The sequence below is a fragment of the Athene noctua genome, chromosome 11 (assembly GCF_965140245.1).
Source record: "Athene noctua chromosome 11, bAthNoc1.hap1.1, whole genome shotgun sequence".
In the NCBI taxonomy this organism is placed as follows: domain Eukaryota; kingdom Metazoa; phylum Chordata; class Aves; order Strigiformes; family Strigidae; genus Athene; species Athene noctua.
The window spans coordinates 14,277,446-14,296,181 of record NC_134047.1 but is presented as its reverse complement, the minus strand read 5'-3'; the positions used below and the strand labels follow the sequence as shown (position 1 = coordinate 14,296,181).

At 48.9% G+C, this 18,736-nt stretch overlaps 1 protein-coding gene across 4 annotated transcripts in view; it reads right to left on the bottom strand.

Moving 5' to 3' along the window:
* Positions 1-905: 905 nt before the first annotated feature.
* HDAC8 (histone deacetylase 8) overlaps positions 906-18,736 on the bottom strand; it is a 39,894-nt gene continuing 22,063 nt past the window's right edge. For all 4 annotated transcript variants that reach the window (XM_074915516.1, XM_074915517.1, XM_074915519.1 and 1 more), the window contains 2 exons: positions 8,297-8,402; positions 906-1,453 (listed from right to left, as the gene is read on the bottom strand). In XM_074915516.1, coding sequence (XP_074771617.1) covers positions 1,431-1,453; positions 8,297-8,402 — 129 coding nt within the window. In that variant the 3' untranslated portion in view covers positions 906-1,430. The remainder of the gene's footprint in view (positions 1,454-8,296; positions 8,403-18,736) is intronic.

The window sequence follows — 18,736 nt, the reverse complement described above, 5'->3', positions numbered from 1 at the left end:
AGCAGCTCGTAGGGCCAGCAGTGCCTGCTGCAGGGTCAGCACACGTGGGGCCTCGAGGTGGGTTGGAGGGGGCAGCCAGCCGGCTCCTCTGCCCTCTCACACCTCTCTTTTCTCCGGGCTAAACCACCCCCAGGGGTGACATCTCTGCTCGCACCGGTGGCAGAAGCAGCCTCCAGCCCACGGTCACCACACAAGGTCCGTCTCCCCCCACCCCACCGCAGCAGGCGCTGGGGGCACACGGGGGGGGAAGCAGGGAGGGGGTCAGGAGTCGCTCTGCAGGGACATGGGAGCCACATCCAGCTGAACTCCCTCCATGCTGAATTTCCTGTTGTTTGGATCGGCAGTGAAAAACAAGAAATCAAAACAAAGCCAGGCCAGGCTGGGAGTCCCCTCGTCTTGCTATTTATTCCAGCGTAATCTAATTAAAGCAACAGGAAATATGCTTTCCCACGGCGACTGGACCTCTTTAAAAAGAAACAGCACAAATGAAAGCTCCGTGGGCCAGGTGAAGGAGGGGACAAGGGCAGCAGAGGCCGGACTCCATGGCCTGGGGCACCAGGAGGGATCTGCCCCTGGTATCTGTGTACCTGCCTCCTCGCTGAGATGCTGAGTGGGAGCTCTCATGGGGCACTGGAGGAGCTGCACCCTGCCCTGCACCTCCCTGGACACTGGAGAGCATCCCCAGGGTCTGTCCCCTCCACACAGGATTTCAGGAGCCCACCCATCACCCCAGGGGAGGGGGGTAGTGTCTGTGCTGCCTTAGGGGCGCTGGAAAGGACCGTTGCAAACACAACTGCAGATCTCTGCTTTTCAGCGCTGGCTGGACCTCCGCTGAACACGTGAAGTGCGTGGAAAAGAGCACTGGCTAGGCAGGATGGGCGCAGGAAGCAAGGAAGGGGCTGGAGGAGTATTTCAAATTCTTTATTTTAAAAAAATTCCAAGTTAAAAACACAATGGCTGTGCCTTTCTGTGGGAAAGAGGCACAGCCTGTGCCCCAGGCCCCAGCTGGCCCTTGGCACCGCTCCCCGGGTGGGCAGCTCAGAGGCCATGCTCCTGCCAGGAAGGCAATGTGGCACTGGGTTCCAGCTGGGGAGGGTCCACAGCTCTGAGCAGCCCCTCTCTTAAAAAACATTTAAAACCGGTTGTGAGAATAAACTCTGTGGTGTTAAAAAAGGAAACGGAAAGGAGCAAGGAAGGCTCTGCCAGCACTGGAAGGCTGTGGCTGGAGGGCCCACACTCCTGCCTGGGGAGAGCCATGGTGCTCATGGTGTGCAGCAGCTTTTCTTCTTTAAAGAGAAAAAAAATCAACCAACCAACAGTAATTTCTTCCAAATTTCCCCCACAGCTACAAATTTCACCAGCTGCTCACATAAACACGCCGTCTTCCCCATGGGAAATGCTCTTGCGGAAACCTGAGCCTTCCTTCTCCGCTAAACAACATGCTTCAGATTCCCTGCAAATAAAAGAAGGCAGAAAAGGTATTTCCACTGATATTTCAGCCTGACAGAGCAGCCTGGCAAGGGGCAGGGGTGACACCTGATGGACTGGGCAGCGATACAGGAATCCCCGCCGGTCCCTTGCTGCCCTCCTCTGAGCCAGACTTCGGGAACCACCAAAGGGAGGCCCTGCCACCGCTTCCGTATGAGTCTCTCCTGCAGGGTGATCGCTGGTTTGGGACTCATGGGCCAGCAGCAGAGGAGCACTCGCTCACTTCCTGTTGCCTCGTCCTTCCTCCAGGCTGGATGTGCTGCCAGGAGTGCGCAGCATAGATCCCTCCCTCCCAGCTCCGGAGCGATGCTGTTCCTCCTCCCATCCCGGACAGGTCAGGAGAGAAGCCGATTCCCTAGGACTGGCCTATGCTTGGGAACAAACACCCCAGGCCATCCACAGCTGTCACATCTCCCACCCACCCACTCCTACTCTGCTTCTAACACCAACACATCACAACACAGACAGAGAGTGAAAAGGGCTGCTGAGCTCTGTCTTGCTGCCCCCAGCTCCTCCTGGGGACAGGGACAAGATAGATGGGCAAGAGCATCGAACAAGGCTGGCAGGAGCTGGCAGGGCTCACCCAGCTGCCTGCCCTGGACTCCAACAGCTTTCAGCCTCCTGCCTGGCTAGAGGATTGACCCAGCTCCTGAGGAAATGCATGGAGATCAGGTGGGGAAGCATCTTCCTTTGCTCTCAGGCAAGCCCCAGCCCTTTATGCAGCTCTGAGAAGTGTGAGGCGGCCCTGGCTCTGCCCCAAGGGCTAATGGAGGGATATCAATGCCACAGGAACCAGCCCAGGGATGCTACACACACTCCTGCCAAAGGCAGACCAGGGTCTCTCGTTAGGCCTGAAATATAAAAAAGAGTAGCTGGGGTTTTGCAGGACCCCGGGCAAAGCACTTGGCACCTGACCCTCAATTCTGGAGCAGCTAAGCGTGCTAAAGAGAGCCTGCAGGCTGGGTTGGCAGTTCCTGTCCTCTCCCTGCTGCCTCCCCACCCACAATTTCCCTTTAGACGTGGTGGTTCACATCCCAGGCAGATGATAAAGACTTTCCCTGTGTGCTGGGGGACCGGATGCTCCGCACTCACACTAGCTGCTCCGCATGGCAGCTGGGGTCACTGTTGCTGGAGCAAGAGGGGATGGAAAGCCCAGCAGCTGCCAGCACAGCCAAGCAGGCAGCAAAGCAACACTGGGAGTCAAAAGTTAAGAGCAGAAGCCATGGCTCTGCTGCTGTCAGTCTGTCCATCACCCTGCCCCATGCCCAGCAGGCCTGTTCCCCAGTGCTGGCAGTGCCACATTCCCTTGCACAGCCTGGGGTAGGGGCTGCAGTTCCACCTTGCTCCATCGATCACTGTGTCACTACCGAGGAGGATGGACCCTCCTTGCCCCACATGTTCCTGCTGCCTCTGGCACTGCCACTGCAAAGCTCAGTGCAAAACTCACTGCAGGGTAAATCAGTCCTGGAAAGCACTGGGCTCTTGGACCAGCCTCTCTGTGGTGGCTGGGAAGGGAGCAATAGGGTTTCTCCTCTCTCCCCTAGGCATGAGTTTTCCTCTCAGCAGGTGGCATGACATAGGGAATTCCACTATTCAGTGCCTGAGCTTCCTGCATGTGACGCTGGCTGGGAAGCATTTGGGTGCTCACCCACAGGTCTGGATCTCCATGGGAGGCATCCCGGCCACCACAGGGGAAGACAGATGCAGCATGGCCTAGGCGAGCACTGAGCGCAGGGCTGACCAAACGAGGGGTCTCAAACCCCTTCCCAAGCAGACAAGCAGCCTGTCTGGAGCACTGATCATGCTCATGCCAGCTGGTCCCCAAGCACACAGCTGGCTCCTTTGAGAGGTACTATCAGGGAAGACAAAGATGTCTGGGATCCACCTGTCTGCCTCCCTCCCCTACAAATCCATAGCTACTAAATCCATTTCCTTCCATAAGCACAGAAGCCTTCCTAGACACAAGACACACATTCCCATCAGATCTGGCCCTTGCAGTGGCCATGGCATAGCAGCTCCTCAACAAATGCGCTCAGTTCCCAGGAGAAGTGGCTGTGAGCTGAGCTGGAAGTGTCACTCATGGGTGCAAGAGGAGTCATCCAAGCAGACCACAACCCACAGAGCCCTGCTCCTCTCCCCTCCCTGCTCCCAGTACTTGGGGGCCCTGGTCCTTCTCCCAGGTCTGATGTTGAAGAAGGGACACTGGGAAGGGCATGAATTTCCAAGCCTTCCTGCTCCTGAGACAGTCTGGTGGGGTCTGACAGCGGAAGAGAGGGGTTCTAGTTAAGCTACAATTGCCCTGGGAGCCCATAAGTCAAGAACCAGTAGGGATCAGGGTTTATAACCGCCTCATGCCTCAGGTAGCACTTTGGTAGACAACAGTAAAGAGAAGGACTAGTCTTTTGCAACGTGACAAAGGCAGGAACAAAAATCATCATGTGTAGCAGAGAAAAGGAGTAGGGGAGCTGTATGTAACAAAGCGCAGCAGTTGCGATCAGGCGGTGGATCAAATGTTCCCAAAGAAGCATTTCAACAGATCCCCACTGAAGTCATCCCTCTCTAAAGGATGGGCACAGACCGTTCTGCAGGTTTGCACCTCCTCCCAGGCAGCAGTTCCTCACACAGGCTTGGGGATAACTGCCTGAACGTGATGCAGGTAGGGTGCCATGTTACGAGCCCACTTCAGTAAGCACGGAGTCTAACCCCTTGCCTTATTCATCTCTAAGCACTAGAAGACATTCCTGTTTGCTGAGTTGCTTCCATTGAGTTGGAGCACCCATGCTCTCCTGGGAGCAAAGGATCAGGACTCTGCTCCAGGGCAAAGCACTATCTCAGAAAAAAGACTTGTGCCAGGGCTATTTTTGCATTGCAGAGTCCACTCTCTAACTGACAAACTCCAACCAAGCTTGCACGCAGGAGGAGGACATGAGCTTAAGGCAGAAACATGCAGGACTTGGACTTTGATGAAACAAATGGTGATTTAAAACAAAGAGGCAGAGGAAAGTAAAATAATCTATGTCAGGCTTGTAACGGGTGATGTGTGTATGCGTGGGAAGTGGTAGCTCACCAAGCTGTGGTAACGGGACTGTCAGTAACTGGGAAGCATTTCTAGGAGTCAAAACTGGGCTGGGGACTGGAGAGGCTGGGGAACCAAAAAGCTAGCCATGGTGCAGGGAAGGGCTAAATATGTGAGCTCCCCTCTCCTGAACTCAGACACTGTGGTACAAAAGGGAATGAAAACCATGCATCTAGCAGCTGGAACATATCCCCCTGGAAGCATCTGCTTCTTATTCAGCCCTATAGAGCCTCCAGGTCCTCCTGCATCCAAATGTTAACTCCCAGCTCCAGGCAGTCCACCAAGAGATTTCTCTTATTGACAGGGTAATCCCAGCCATGGAACCTTCCCTGCACTCAGGCTGGGACCTGGGCTCACACCTCCTTCGGCTCTTTCTGTCTAGTGTAAGTCGCTGCCCTCCTCTGTAGGAAGCCTCTGTGTGGGCACATGTGTCTGAGGCTGATGACATCCACAACCACATCCAGCAAGCGTTTCATCTCATCCAATGAACTACAGAATCACAGAAGGGTTTGGGTTGGGAGGTACCTTTGAAGACCATCTAAGTCCAACCTTCCTGCCATGGGCAGGGACATCTTTCACTAGATGAAGTTGTTCAAAGCCTATCAGCAATTCCTTGTCCCCTGCACAGTGGATTTCCACAGCAGTGGCCATCCCCAGGACAATGCTCTGCTGAGCTGGCAGCAATATCCTCTTGACTTTGCAGGAGTCCCTTTCTAACAAATTGCTTTCAGCCCTACCAAGACAGTGGACCTGCAATCTTTTCTCAATGCCCAGTGCAGATGTGTGCCCACTGCTTTGTACCAAGAGGTGTTTGCCAGGCACTGCTGCCATACCAACCTGCTCCACCATCTCGTGTGATCTCTGTGTGAGATGCTGAAAATAGGTCCCCTGTAACAATCCAGCTGACTAACTGATTTTTAAAAATCCTTTGCTCTTTGCTTCCTTTTTCAAAGTCAGTGGATATGAAAGTCTCAGTGGTACTCAGACTTGATACATTTCCAACTTTGCCTCAGGAGTCTCAGTTCTTGGTGTAATGCTGTTTTTATTTTTCAAGTGCCAGAGTACATAGCTAATGAACTAGAAACTCCTATTTTTCTCCTAAAAGGACCTGGGACATCTTTCTTATTTCAACTTTGAGAACTGTAGCAAGTTCTGAGAGTTTATAAAACTGCTGCTGGGCCCAGATGAAGAGTTGCTTACAGAGATGAAGCAGACTAAGGCTCTTTAGCTTGGAAAAGAGATGGTGATGGAAGTGCAAGACAGGTTTCTGAAATCACAGACTGACATTGGGAAGGTGAATAGGAACTAGTTACTCGCTGTTTCTCATTTACAAGAACAAGCTGGCACTCAGTGAAATTACCCAACACCGAGTTTTACAGAAAAGAAAGTTTTCCACACGCGAACCATGACACTCATAGTCTAAATAAGACTGGAGAGGGAACAGAATTAATGGAGGACAGGTTCCTTGGTGGATCTCTAATGTGCATCCAGCAACAATGCCTGGCTTGGGAAGCCCCAAAACCACCAAATTCAAGAAGCTGAGTAAAGATACCAGGAAAAGTATATATAAAATAAACTGCCATGCTTCTCTTAGAAATGCAGATTTCTAGACATATTTACTGTACATTTACAGATACACCTACTGTGCCTACCTTCCCGTAACAAGCTACATACCCTCCTGACTTTAGTAACCACCCTTGCATTCAGTGACATTTTTATTAAACATTATGAAGTTAACACAAGAAGAATTGGTTCTTCAGATATGTGAGCATAAGCAGAAGCCCAAAGAGGCCCGTTGCTAACAAGGGCAGGGAAAACAATTGTTAAGAATACTGACAAGGCAGAGGTTCTCAATACCTTCCCCACCTCTGTCTTTACTGGCATAGGTTGGACCCCAGATCACAGGAACACGTACCTATGACAACTCATGTGCCCATCCACCAGCAGGGATGGGTGGTCTGTGACGTCTCGCAAAGGTTCAGCCCACAGAAATCTATGTTCAGAGAAGTGGCTGATGTTGTTGCAAGGCCACTGTCTATAATATTTGAAAAATCATGGAGATCAGGGAATATCCCTGATTTCTGAAAGAGGGCAACTATCACATCCATCTACAGAGAGGGCCCAAAAGAGGACCCAGAAAACTACAGGCACATCAGTTTTATCTCAATCCTTGGGGAAGTCATGGAACAAGTCCTCCTAGAAACTATTACAAATCAAATGAAGAAGGTGACTGGGAAAAGCCAGCATGGATTTACCAAGAGCAAATCATGCCATCATGCCAGGCTGATCTGGTCATCTTCTACAACAAAATAACATCTTCTGTCAACACAGGGACAGCAGTGGATGTTGTTTACCTGGATTTCAAGCAAAGCATTTGACACTGTTTCCCAAGCCTCCTCCCAGACAAATTGGCAAGATGCAAATTGGATGGGTGGTCTAAAAAGTGCGTAGGGAGGGAATTGGCTCACAGACACCACACAGGTGCTGACCAATGGTTTTTACTCAGACTGGCAGCCTGTCACAAGTGAGTCCCCCTGGGATTGATACTGGGACTCACACTATTCAATACCTGCATAAACAATCCGGATAACGGGATTGAAAGCAACCTCCCCAAGTTTGCTGATGACACCAAACTGGGTGCTGAGGTGGACACATCAGAAGGGAGAACCATCTTAGAGAGACCTGGACAAGCCAGAAGAGTGGGCTAACAAGAATAGTATAAAGTTTAACAACGACAAGGGCAAGGTCCTGCACCTGGGACCAAAGAGCCCAGTTCAGGCTGCCGGGGAGCAGTCTCGCCAAAAGGGACCTGGGGGGCCCGGTGGACAGCAAGCTGAACATGATCCAGCAGTGCACTGCTGCAGCAACGACGGAAAATAGGATCTTGGGCAGCATCTGCAGGGGCATTACTAGCAGGGAGAGAGACAGGATCATCCCACTCTACTGAGCACTTTGTCAGCTGAACCTGGAGTACTGTGTCCAGTTCTGGTCCCCAAAAACCAAAAAAAAAAAGACATGGACAGACTGTGCAGGATCCAAAGGAGGGCCATGAAAATGATCAAAGGGCTGAAGAACTTGCCCTCTCAGGAAAAGCTGATGGAGTGGGTCTCTTCTCCATGGAGAAGAGAAGGCTCAGGGGGACCTCGTCACAGTATTCCAGTACTTGAAGGGCAGCTACAGATAGCACAGAGGCTCTCTCTTCACAAGGAGCCACATGGAGAAGACAAGGGGCAACAGGTATGAGCTGCACCAGGAGAGGTTTCATCTTGTTATGAGAAATTTTTTACAGTGAGATCAGTCAATCACTGGGAACAACCTCCCCAGGTACGTGGTAGAATCCCCATTGCTAAAGGTTTTCAAGATGTGACTGGACAGGATGCTAGATAATCTCATCTAGGCTCCCCTTCCTGTGAAAGCTTGGACCAGATGATCTCTAAGTCCCTTACAACCTGGGCTGTTCTACGATTCTAATAAGGACAAGGTCCCATGCTCCTCTGCCCAGCCCAAGGAAAGGGAATGGCAACTTTCACTAACAGGGACCACAGCTCTGAGCTGATGTGCTATCACCGAAAATCCCAAGTGAAGCAGGAGACAGAAGACACTGTACATGATGAGCAGTCAAGTGAAAGTGGTTCATATTTCCAGCCACTGAGAATGACTCCGAAGAGCTTTCCTGAAGTCCTCTCTAGAGACTGTAAGCCCGAGGCAAGAGCGTTGGCTTGGACAACTCACCTTTGATAGAGTTAAGAATTTCCTGAATTCTCTGTGGCTCATTGCGGTCTGGTCTGCAGCTTGGTGTGATCTCCAGCACGTAATCAGGACCGTACTCTGTGAAGAACTGCAGGGAAGAGGAGAGGAGAGTCAGCAGAGAGGTCTCTGGCTGGCTGAGGCTGGAGGGAGGGCAGCCCATGGGTACCTGTTTGTAAAAAGGCAAAAACATTTTCTCCATCTGAGAGGCACATGTAGCTTAACTACACTGAAGAAGTGCTTTTGCAGTGTCTGTGCTCACCTGAAGTCTGCAACTGCTGCCAGTTCAAGGGCTTGGGAAGAAGAGCTCAGTGCTGCAGCCAAAAGCAGTCAAATGTTTATCCCAATGCTTTATTTGGGAAAGCTGTTGACCCTCATTTTACACATGGGTACCTGCAGACCTGATTTTTTTAATGAACAAAATTCAAATGCTGCCTATCAGATATCCTTCCTTTCAGCTCCTCATCCTCCCTTGCAGAATGCTGCACTGGCACGACTGTAAAACATCTAGAAGTTCAAAATTCAGTGTGCTTCAAGGTATAATAATGTGTCTTTCCCTGCTGACTACTCCCATAGTGTGCAGCTGAGCCTGAAGAAGAAAGTCTGCAGCTCATGGGCTCTACCCCACATCACAGAATCACCAATTATTGCCAGCTGTTCTATTTCACAAGCATGCAGCACTGCGCAAAGAAACAGACACACCAGGGTTAAAAATTCAGCCAAAAATGAAGTTACAACCAGTCCTGTTGCTACTCCTGGAGAGCTTCATCCCATGGAAAGCTAGTCCAGACTTAAAGCTCTTGTACCAAAGAGAGGGAAATTCACAGCATCATAGTCTCCCAAGTGATTAATGATGCACAGGACTGGGGTTTTTCTTTAAGGGTGAGATCAGAGGTGGCAGATCTGGCAACCCAAGACCAACATCTCTGCACTAGGAGGGGAAACGAGGGCTTCTCCAAGCAGACCTCAACATGCCAGTACTGATGGGGAAAATGAAGTGGCTCCTAAATGCTGCAGGTTCCAGTCCAGCATTTGAAAGCAAATCTGAAATCATGCTGGGTTTACCAGCCTGTGAACTGCAGCGGTCAGGAGCTGCCCACTCTGTAAGTACATCAGCTATCCACAGAGAACGGGCAAGGCAGCTCGGTCAGCTGTCAACACACTGCCCGCCCTGCTGCCTGCCAGACTTTTTTGTGGGCCAACACAATACTCCACTGGAAAGGGAATAAAAGACAGATTTTGACAGCTGCACCAGCTCATTTGTGCACTGCTTCGTCACTGTAGCCCCAGCCAGATGATGTAAAAAGCAGAAAAAAAAAAAAATTCCTTTTTAGCGAGTCAGGGTTTTGATCTATACTTTCAATGTTGTGAGAATGAGATCCCACCCGTCCCCCAAACCAACGTGGAGCAGCAGGAAGCTGCAGTATATTGTGGCTGCTCTTAGCTCATTAAAAAATTACCATGACTGTTCAGGTCAGAGATGGATCCAGGGCCAGTCTGAATGGGAGCCCTACCCAGCTGTATCATGGGAGCACATGCTTAGCTAACTAGCAGGCTAGGCCTCTTTCTTCTGAGCTTCTCTCCACTATTTTCCAAGCAGACTATTTTCACATTTCACTTAAGTAATCTCCTTTATAGATAAACATTTTCCTTCACCTCTGCCCAGAGAGCACTTTGGAAAGCCCCTGCTGAAATACTGACATGAGAGGAGAACACTGGCATTTGTCCTGCTTAGAAAGACTGAAAAGGGCCACAGCAGAAGCAGCCAACATGTTCTGGGAAGCGCTAACTGAGAGCTGGGCTCTGCTCTGGTCTGAGTTTGCTCTTGTAGTGTGAACAGGAGACAGCTACTCCCAGAGCACACAGGCTCCACTGGCAAAGCCCCCTGACTCCACAAACCAAGCAAGATGGCTTATTTGCAGAAAAAAAAAAAAAAAGGAAACACATCAAAATCTTGACTGCAGCATCCATGAAAGAGCACATGGAAAACGCACACCTCTAACTGGTCTCAGCTGCACAACCTGGTTACACAGGCAGTGGCACAGCAGACTTGCACCATGGATCTAGCACCTCCAACGAGGCACAGTTAATCCTGACGATGGCATCATTTTGCACTTCCCCATCCTCTAATTTCTGTGGCATCAAGTGAAACAGAGCACCAATACAGTTTTGTGCAACTGTTTTTCAAAGTCTATGTTAAAGGGCAAAAATACCTGGACTTTTCCACTGATGTGGTTTAGGGCAGTTGAGAAGCTTTTGGTATTAAATAGTACCAAAATACTAGTATGATGTAGAGCAGCTCCATGTGCTGAGTCCCTCAGGATGGGCTGCTGAGCGCAGGCATGTAGAAGAGCTTGGGGCTGACTGTTTTTTACACCATTCACCAGAAAGCAGGTCATCAGGGCAAGCCTGGTAAATCCTGAACGGGGTTATCCACGAGCTCTGATGCAGGGGCTTTGAAGCAAACAGCTTCAGCTGTTCAACATGGTCCTACTCCTCTGCCACAGGTTCCTGTGCAGGTTGCAGGAGAAAACACGTGTCCAGTCACCACAGGTCACAGACTGAGACACAAGCTGTCAGGTCACAGGGTCAGCAGCGGAGCCCCATGCCCACTTCTGCTGCCTTGTGCCGGCAGCAGGACAGCCAGGCAGGTAAGGACAGGATCCCCTCTCACTGCCACGAGTAGAGGTGCTTCTTGTACCTGAGTAAGCACTAACAAAAGAAATTCTTCCAGCTGGTCATGAACTGATAAAAGCAACAAGCAGCATCTGGGAACTGGCTAAGTTCTGACCCACCACAGGGACCCAGAGAGGCAAATCCACCAAAACCCCCCAATAACAGCAATTTTCTTTTTGAGGTGGGAGGCTCAAGCCTCAATATTTCTGAAGATAGTACAAAAGAGCCATTTGTACAAACACCTTGCATCCAGTCTCTTGCAGCCTGGAGGGGATTCAAGAGGTGGTTTTCAGTGCTTCAGAAAAAACATTCTGTTTCTTCATCTCTCAGAACAACGAGGATGTTACAAGCAGGCAAGCTCATGCTTCAGCAACAAAATGTCTACACTACTCACTCATCCATTTATTTGTAGCAGGGGAAAATATATATTTTTCATCCCAGAAAAAACCTGTAATTTACAGGGATGAAAAAAAGTGTTGAGAACCAAGACTCACAAGGAAAGCTAAAAATCATTTCCTTAATCAGCAGTTCACCTGGAAACTCACAACCATTCCCTTTTAAAACTCAGGCATGCCAAAACTGAGAGAATCACAAATGTTTGATGCACAATCCTAAAGCCCTGAGCAGGCCAAAAGGAGCTGAAATTTAAACCAGAGGGAAGCATACCTGGCACTGCAAATGTCTTCCCTGCCATCAGCAGGGTGTCCCAGACAAAGGGGCAGTGCCCACTGTAGTAGCACAACTGTCGAGTGCTTTGGTGGTCTGAAAGAGGTTCAGGAGATGGGACTGTGGAATGACTGCAGGGAAAGAAGTGCCGGAGGAAGAAAATAGTAGGCATAGAGGCCAGGAAAAAGGGTGAGAAAGAGAAAGGAAAAGGCAAAGAGAAGAAATAATAAAAAAAAAGGCAAAACCAATTATGTTCTTAAAGAGGAAGGATATTTTCTATTGAATAATGCCAGATCTGACAAGTACTATGCAAATTAGCAAAAAAATCAGGCATCTTATAGAAGTGGACCATGATCCACTGCACCATCAGCACTGGATGTTCAAATAAATTATATGTCAGCCCTTCCAGACATCCTAACACTATTTAAACACCATTACACTGCTGCTCAGTCAAATGCTTTCTAGATCTCAAGGCCACAGCTGTCGTGTTTTCAAACCCTTCTCTACAAACTCATGAACAAAAAAGAATGACCAAAAGACCTCTGTGAATGTTGACTTTCTTTCAGAGTAACTTGATTCCAAGACCTGGAGCTGTTAAGAACATCCCCAATCCCCTCCATGCTGGAAGAGAAGCAAAGTGCTGAATATAACTGGGTAGAATTTGGCCTGTCATCACTGAAAAAAATCCACCAAACCTGGCCAATGGAGAGAAGCACATTAAGAGAAGCACGACCTAGCCACTTCACAGCAAGGTGCTTCAGCAATGATCTGTCCCAGGCCATGCACTCACAAGTTTCCTTGAGGAGGTGAGCAGAGCCCTGGGGTTGTACAGCAGGAAAGCTGTGCCTGGACTGCCTTCAAGCTGCTCACAGTCAGGAATTCTGCACTGATCTCAAAAAGCTGACTGCTCTGACAGCTCAGTTTCCAGGTTTCATGTTAATCAGAATGGGAATTCCTATTTAAAGCAAACAAAACACAAAATCAGGAAGTACCAACCTTTGTTTCTATGCACAGGCGCTGATAAGCTGTTAAACTATTAGTAGTTCTTTGCCAGAAGCAGCAGAAAAAAATACCTGTGAGTCTGACAAAAAGATGTCAGCCATGTGTGTGCAGAAATACAAACACATACACAGAAAGCACATGCTGTTTCTCCTTCAGATTATCTCATAGCTGTGTAAATATTTCATACCCACTGGCCTCCAAATCATTTCTCCTCCCTTCATGACTTTTCCCTCTGCCAAATCTGCTTCCACCAATTTACCTTAAATATGCCAAAGGATCCCAACAGCACAATGCAGGCAGCCTGGAGGATCTCATGAAGATATTATAGAGGGTAAAATACAATGATAAGAAAGACTTTAAAAATATGCAAAAACAGTCAGCTGTAGCTTCTCTGGGAGTTTCTGTTAGGAAGCTCTGAAGCATTTAATGCAAGATGAGGACATCTCAGTCTTAATCACAGAGAAACAGGCTGTCCCCACAAAGTTCTAGCCTAGAATTTACACTAGGGGCAAGGTGAGTTACCTTTGACTAGTTCCATCTAAGAGGGAAAAAAAGCTTTCTCTAAATGCAACGACTCATGGGGTGAGAGAAGGGAACAGAATAATTCCCATCATGGTGACGGGCTACATATTTAATACATAGTAAGACACTCCTGTCCCTGAAAATCTGAGGTCCTTAAGGTTTCAACTAACTTGTCAAGTCAAAAATCCAGATGTGAACATCACATGAGAAAGTGCCTCATCCAGTCTCTGGAATAAGGCAATGGAAAAACACTGCCAGGCATCTGACTGCTCTCTGTCACGCTCTGATGCAAGATGAGCCTGCTAGAAAAGATAGAAAGTGTATTTTAAGGTCAGTAAATGGCAAAGCAAGACGGGCTACATCTCCCAAGGATGGTGTACAAGTATTATTCCAAACTGTGTCCTCCAAAAACCGTATTTGCCATTGACCATGTTACTATCTTCTGCTCTGACAACTGTGACCAGCAAAGACTGGTCTTCCAGATAGCTTTGTTGTAAAGCAAAGCATGAAGAGAAGCCAGAGAGCAAAAAAGGTCCTTTATGGCTTTGGACGTCAATTCCCAAGCTGGCTTATCCCTTCTAAAGGCAGATTGCCAAGAGCCATTTGACTTTAAAAGATTCAGGTCCTCTCATAGAAAGCACAAGAATTCAAGGGCAGCAAGCTGCTTCCCAGAGCGCTCAGTGGGCTGGTATGTACATTCACATCTGTACCCGAGGCAGCTGGTAGAGACACTGAACTGCACACCCTGCCTGCACCCACCAGTGAACCTGCCCAATGGCTGGGAGCCTTTTCCCTTGGCAAAGGTGAAAAATGGAAACATCATCCTAACTTTGTTCAAACCCTCCACAAGGCAACAGCCCATTTTATGGATGTGGAGGGGTATAAAGCCTGCTTTAGTTTACACAAGGCTTTCCTGGTTCATTCTGATGCTTTTTAAACAGAGCCAAGACTTCACATGCTTCAGAGGAAGCCAGAGAACACGCAGCCATCCCCACATCCAAGCTGAAATGCAGCCAGGCAGGAGGAGAGCCCTAGACGCACTGCACAACACACAGACACACTCGAGGGGTGGCGGAGGACACCAGCAGCCTGGGCATTATATTGCTTGATGGAATTTGCCTTCTCCACGTAGCCACCCACCAAACACCCAGACAAGCACTCCCACGGCATCTTGAAGTTAAGAGCCCCAAATCAAACCTCCACCATTGTCACCAGGATGTTTATCATGTAAGGCCATACTCACATGCAGCTCTTCATTGCAAAGAGGTTGGCAAGCAGTGGCACAAGAAGCCAGGTTTTTATGACCTCAAACAGCATAAAGGTCTCAGGAAGCCAGGCCTGAGATTTTTTTCCTCATCAGCATCTGCACAGGGAGCTACATCAGCACGCTCTCACTGCACTCTCTGCAGTGACCTCTCCCCAGACCTCAAGCACCAGCATTTCTCGTAGTTGCCTTATTACAGAGGCACCTCCCTCTGCTAAAGGCCTATGTGCACATGCCATTGGACATGGAGATTTCTGATGGGGCCCTGTCCCAAAGGCAGAGTTCAGCAACAGACTTCCAGGAGAGACTGGTATCTGTATGTACCTCGCAGCTTTCATCAGAAATCAGACTTGCTGCAGTGCTCCTGAGAACCAGGAGTTCCCCTGCCCTGGAGGAACACTTTCCTCGGGAAGAAGCACCACACAATCCAGTACAAGCTGTCACATGCTGGCCTCAAGACAGGACTTGCACATCCATTCAAGGGTAGATCTCAACCTCCTGCTCTTGTGCACACCAAAGCCTGTGCCATCCATCCCTCACAGGAAGACAGAGCAATGTGCTGAACCACAGGAAGCTCCAATGTGAGTGGTACACAGGTACCTGGCATGGACTCTCCCATGTTTTGTCAACCATCTGGGGTTGCCATGTCAAAGGGAATAGATTCACCAGGCATATATCCATAAACACAAAGGCTGGAACATAGCAGAGGTGGAGGATGGAGTTGTTACAACAAGAGTTGGGAAGACACACACCAGCTTTCACATGCTTAGGCTCCACATGCCCCCTGTAAATGAGCAAGTAACAGCATTTTCCCAGCTGGCCCTTCCTGGTCCCAAGCTCTAACCATCACATCCAACACAAAGACCAGCCTTTTTACAGCTTCACTAGTTTATCAGCCTCAGCTGCTTATTAATTTCCCGCTGATGAGTAAACAGATCCAGCTGGCCATATTTCCAGTTGACTGTTCTTCCTCCACGAGTGACAAGACCTTGGAGGACCAGGGACACAAGGAAGAGCTACTAGTTTGAGTAAAGCAGCCACCCACCAGGCTGCAGCCTCAGTTGAAAGCCCAAGAGCAGGACCAGGCAGTTTGGTCTGTGCAGAGAGGAGCCAGCTGGGGACAGCATCCAAATGAAAAGACAACATTAGCTGTGGCAAAGACAAGCTTACAACTGTTTGGGAGTGGCTGTGGCTTCTGATCTCATGGAAAACAGGACAAACAATAAGAAGGATGTCAGCTTCACTACAGATCGCCTGCAGCTGTCTGACTGCAGCAAGGTTCCTGCCTCCTGCCCATGGCAGTGTTGCCATGTTAAAAGGAACTTGCATTTACTTAAGTCCCAAGTCCAGACTGGATCAAGAGGGGATTTTACAGCTGAGCTTCAACAGTTTTCCACTCTTTGAAAACAATTTTTCTCCTCTCCAAGCTGGGGTGGTCTTCAGAAACCATGTCAAAGAAGGTGTTTATTGCTGCTGTAATCTTATTACAGAACCATTCTGTCAGACACCCTCAGCTGAACATGGGGCCAAGTAACCAGAAATTGTTGCATTTGTTTCTACCTCAGAGACAACATTAACAGCAACCCCAAATGCAACTTTCTTCTCTTTTAAGAGACATTCAGGCACTGACCCAAACCACTGTCAAGCAACCAAGTGCAAATCAGCTGGAGAAATCACTCCCAGGTTTGCTGCATGTCTGCACTTTTTCCCATTTTATTTCAAAATATAAAAAAGGCTTAAGCTATAAACCCAAAGATGCAGTTTCCAATGAGAATGAAAGTCAGCCAGAAAGACTTTACTAAGGAAGAAAGGATGGGAAGAACCCAATTTTTACACTGCAAGAGGAGCTGCTGGAATCTCCATCTGGGAGGTCTAAGCCCTGTGAGTTGGGTAAGAACAGCCTGGTGGCACTGGGGATACTGGGACAAAACCAAACTGAGAGAATCAACCAGAAAATCTGAGCATTTCCTGTGACGGAAATCTTTTTGAAACTGGAAATTTTCCTAAAGGAAGTGGTGGAAGCCCAACTGCTTTCATTATCTCAAACCAGATAAAGCCCTTGAGCATAAACAAAAGGGAATGTTCCTGTACCGGGTGCCAGTTTACTTTGAAAAGAGTTTTGGTATCTAAAAGTAATTATTTTTTCCCATGTCCAGTTTTCATGAGCCAGGCAACTTTCTAATTCATTTACTTTTAAAAATGAACATCCTGGTAACTGTTACTAGCTCAATATACCCCCTTCACAGGTATCTTTTAGCAATCTTCTCAGACAGAAAAACCCTACCACATTTTCTCCACACAGTGAGACTTACACGCTGTAATACACAGGCTAGGGAACAATGGGCAGGGATAACCTACCCATGACTCCTTGACTGTTGAAGAGCATCCAGAATACAGAAAACTCTGATGATGCAGATGGATACTATCCATCTGCACATGAATTCTATCCATTACAGGGGTACAGAACTTTGCATCACCTGAAACCTCAGTGCTATGAACACTGGAACCATCACCCTTGTTCAATGAGGTGGATGAACTTGCTCCAGGTAACTCAAACCAAGGTGGCAGAGTGGGCTCTCAGGTGTAATGCCCCTCCCTCATTTATGGTAGGCAGGATTTTAATGAAGAACAGTTAGTTCTTCTGCCTTTAGTGTTACCCCATGCAAGGTGCACACTGGATCACATCATGGCATATAACCAGGCATCCCCGCCTTGCTCCAAGCCAGAGGCTCAGCCAGTCCAGCCCTGTCAAGTACTGGATGGAGAGCAAGGAACTACAGAAACCAAGAGGATGGCCCCAAATGTGTCACCCTGGAGAAGCAGCTACCCCCTTTCCTGTGTGCACTCGGCAAGTCCCATAAAGCACACTGTGCACAGCCAGTGGCTAGCCTCGCGCTCTTCTTTTTGCCTAGGGTCTCACTTGACTAGGACAGGTTTGAAGAAGTGCTGCCCCCCGGACCGGCTTAAACGTGTAAGAACCATAATAATGCTGAATCCTCTCACAAACCAAGCTTTACATGTTACCAACAGGACAAATACAGACACAGCAGGATACGTCTCAGTCATACATCACAGAAAACTGGAAGAGCACCCAGAGAAACCGTGTTGGCACTGTTCTTCATACTTGTACCCCTGCATCTATCGGCTACTGCGGCATGGAGGAGAGGAGACAGACAGACAGCTTCCTGGACAATACCAACCACTTGACATGGTGAAAGAGGTACCATCCTCCAGACGGCACATTCCCACGCTATTTAAGAGCACTGCGCCATGTGAAGCGAGCAAAGTCCGGTGTTCAGGCCAAGGGAGAAACACTTGCAGTGGACATAACCAGGGCACAACTGTTTCTCGCAGCATGTGGGAAAAAAAGTCTCAGATTCATGGTTTGGGAAGAAAGCTCTTGCGGGCTAGGAAGGGGAACCAGTTTTTGCTAGAGGGCTCAACTCCACTTCCCAATTCTCTTCAGCTCTGTGGAACAGCTGTTGCCTTTTGGGAATCGCTGTCTGCCTGGCCATGCACCCAGCTCAACACCAACTGAGTGGCCAGCAGACAGTGGAACATGCCCCAGCACACAGGTGAGAAACAAAAAAAGGGTTTCACTTACAATCAGGGCTTTGTAACAGATCCTCACCCCACCCCACTCCCTCTCCCTGCCCCAAATCCAAATTGTCCCATTCCCTGCCCCAAGCCCCTCACATCCCCTCAGAAAGGCCTGACCTCCTGTTCGTTCACTTCTGGGAGCAGTGGGGGCTGTTGGTAGAGTGGGGAGTGGAGCGGAGGTTGTTTAGCAGGTACAAAGCGCTTTTTGTTCTCTTGACAGGGCTGAGCTGCTGCTCCTCCTTCTAACCCTCCTGGGGTCCCTGGGAGAAGGGGCAGGGGCAGTTCAGGAACGTGCCTGTGTTCAGTTTGCATTATCTTAGCAGGGACACAGCTTGCCTCTTTGATCCCTGGCCACGAAAAGCACATAAAAGATTGAATTCAAAAATTAAAACCTTTACAAACTGGCCTACAGGGACTCTGTCTGCCCCAGGACCTCCTCCCACAGTTAGCAGTGCTCTGTATTATCACCACCCCCTGTGCTGGTCACTGGCCGGCAGTTTCTTTCATTTAGCTGCCAACACCTCCCTCCTCAAATACATCATGCTCAAAAAACACACTGCAAGCACCATTCTGGGGCCCCAATACCGAACATGCCACAGGCTCACTGCTGCCTGGGTATACACAGTTGGTATCTCACACAAAACACTTGATTCCTGCAAGTGCAGCTGGAGCACATGATCATACAGAGGCAAAAT